Source organism: Sprattus sprattus (genome assembly GCF_963457725.1).
Source record: "Sprattus sprattus genome assembly, chromosome: 12".
NCBI lineage: Eukaryota > Metazoa > Chordata > Actinopteri > Clupeiformes > Clupeidae > Sprattus > Sprattus sprattus.
The window spans coordinates 2,882,563-2,885,062 of record NC_137910.1 but is presented as its reverse complement, the minus strand read 5'-3'; the positions used below and the strand labels follow the sequence as shown (position 1 = coordinate 2,885,062).

The following is a 2,500-nucleotide window of genomic DNA, read 5'->3' as shown; positions in this document are numbered from 1 at the left end:
GGCCACGATCTTCCCTGGGTCCACACATCACAGCAGGCCAGGGGAACAAAAATAAGCATATTGACTTATATATTTAAGCAATATAGCACGAGTGGGAGCTTTGAATTAACGGTTATCATCAACGCGAATGTTTCATCGCGGAGTGATTTATTATTAGCTGTGAATAGTCCCAAACTATCGGTATGTTGACGAATAACCTATAGCATGGAACGTCTCTCGTTCAATCAGAAACAGCTAAATAACGCGATAAAACCCAATTGTTTTATAACATCCAATAACTGTCTGTTAAAGCACTCCTGAAATGTGTTCTTACATTGTAGAGTTATTCCCATTCCTACCTAATATTTAAATCACATCATAAACCATTTCTTCAGATGTCTTATTGTGTTACTTAACAACTGAAAGCTGTAATGATTTCATGACCAAAAGGTCTTTCCAAAAATCTCATGACCAATGACCGTATGACCAGAATCTTTTAAAACTGCCCAAACTATTTAAATATATATCACACACAACCGAGATAACTCCTATGACAGCAGTCGCATCATCTCAACACCAAGCCTTATGCCCAGTGGTGGGGATCCTGACCTGTGGCAGGGTCAGCACACACACACACATACACACACACACACACACACACACACACACACACACAGTGGGGCTCCTGACCTGTAGCGGGGTCCTCGAGCCTTAGGTAGTCTCCACGGGGCAGGTGCAGCAGCACACACACACACATACACACACACACACACACACACACACACACACACACAGTGGGGCTCCTGACCTGTAGCGGGGTCCTCGAGCCTCAGGTAGTCTCCTCGGGGCAGGTGCAGCAGCTGGTAGATCACCTGGCCATTGGGGCCCTTGTCAGGGTCTATAGCGGACACAGACAGCAGCGTTGTGCCCGGTCGGGCCCCTTCCAGAATCTTCTCGGAGAAGTTGCCCACGCCAAATGGCCGGAAGCGTGGAGCATTGTCATTGACGTCGAGCACGTTCACCGTCAGCCTGGCTGTCATTGGGCAGGGGGGGGTGGGGGGTGGGGGGGGGGTCAAACGCATACAGAGAAGAATGCAGGAGAAAACATGGTGGATGTTGAAACAGAATCTAAACTGAGCCACCTAGAATTAGTAGCTTTGTCAAAGTCTTCTTCTCATCACACTGATTTAATCTTGAAGGCACCCAGTGCAACTTTATAGGCTTGAGACAATCGCTGGTGGGGAGAGGCCATTTTCCATTGACTGGAATCCTGCTTTATTTATTGGTGGCACCAATAAATAAAGATTTGGGGGGAAAATGGCGGCGATTGTTGTTGTTTACGATTTTCTATCAGTTCTCACCACACAACGACGTCTCATCTTTGCTCCTTGAATGTCGATATGTAATGGTATGGAGTTATTGAAACTTACTACGTGTAAAAAAGACTTTTAAGCCTCGAAAGTTGCACTGGGTGCCTTTAATGGATGCATAGGCTTGTATGTATGGGAAGAGAGTGTTTGTATGAATTAGTAGCTTTGTCAAAATCTTCTTCTCATCACACTGATTTAATCTATATGGATGCATATGCTTTATGGGAAGAGACTGTTAGCATGTGTGTCTTACCATTGGGCACACTGACTGACTGGTCGATGACATCACTGGCATTGTCATGGACAGAAACAATGATGTCGAAGGTGGCAACGAGTTCCCTGTTTAGAGGGTTACGCACAAACACAGAGCCTAAAGGAATACACACACATACACGCAAACACACACACACACACACACACACACACACACACACAAACACACACACACACACACACACAGACACACACACACACACACACACACACACACAAATATTGCATGTTGACACAGCGTTGGTAATCCACATCATCAATCAACGAGCTGTTTCATGTTTGAGACTCATCTACCCTGCTGCCAGTGGAAAATTTTTACACAGATCAGTGGTGGCCTTTAACATCATGACACATCAGTTGCATAATATTTACTTTTTTAAGATCTTATCTGTGACTGTGCTTCCAAGGAACTGAGCCATGACCTTGTTCTAGTTAATCCTATCAGCCTGATCTGCCAGTGGAGCTACAGTAAACATTTGCATCTCTTCAATCGGAGTCCTGCACAGAGTCCTGTGTGTGTTTCCTGCACAGAGATGTGTGTGTGTGTGTTTCCTGCACAGGTGTATGTTTCCTGCAGAGGTGTGTGTTTCCTGCACAGAGATGTGTGTGTGTGTGTGTTTCCTGCACAGAGGTGTGTGTGTGTGTGTGTGTTTCCTGCAGAGGTGTGTGTGTGTGTGTGTTTCCTGCACAGAGATGTGTGTGTGTGTGTGTTTCCTGCAGAGGTGTGTGTGTGTGTGTGTGTTTCCTGGCAAGAGCTCACCGGTGTGGAACTCGATGCCGAAGGACTCCTGCAGGCCTCTGACGGGCTTGTTGGCGTCGTCTCGCGCCTCCACCGAGATGATGTAGTACTCCAGCCGAGGTCTGAGGTCGGGGTCCTC

At 46.6% G+C, this 2,500-nt stretch overlaps 1 protein-coding gene across 1 annotated transcript in view; it reads right to left on the bottom strand.

The window, feature by feature from the left end:
* Positions 1 to 2,500, bottom strand: part of cdh23 (cadherin-related 23) — a gene marked incomplete at both ends in the record, with an annotated part of 283,012 nt that overhangs the window by 21,667 nt on the left and 258,845 nt on the right. The window contains 4 exon segments of the mRNA XM_080848547.1: positions 1 to 14; positions 788 to 1,012; positions 1,603 to 1,719; positions 2,383 to 2,500. The exon segment at positions 1 to 14 is cut by the window's left edge and continues 156 nt beyond it; the exon segment at positions 2,383 to 2,500 is cut by the window's right edge and continues 341 nt beyond it. Coding sequence (XP_080704673.1) covers positions 1 to 14; positions 788 to 1,012; positions 1,603 to 1,719; positions 2,383 to 2,500 — 474 coding nt within the window.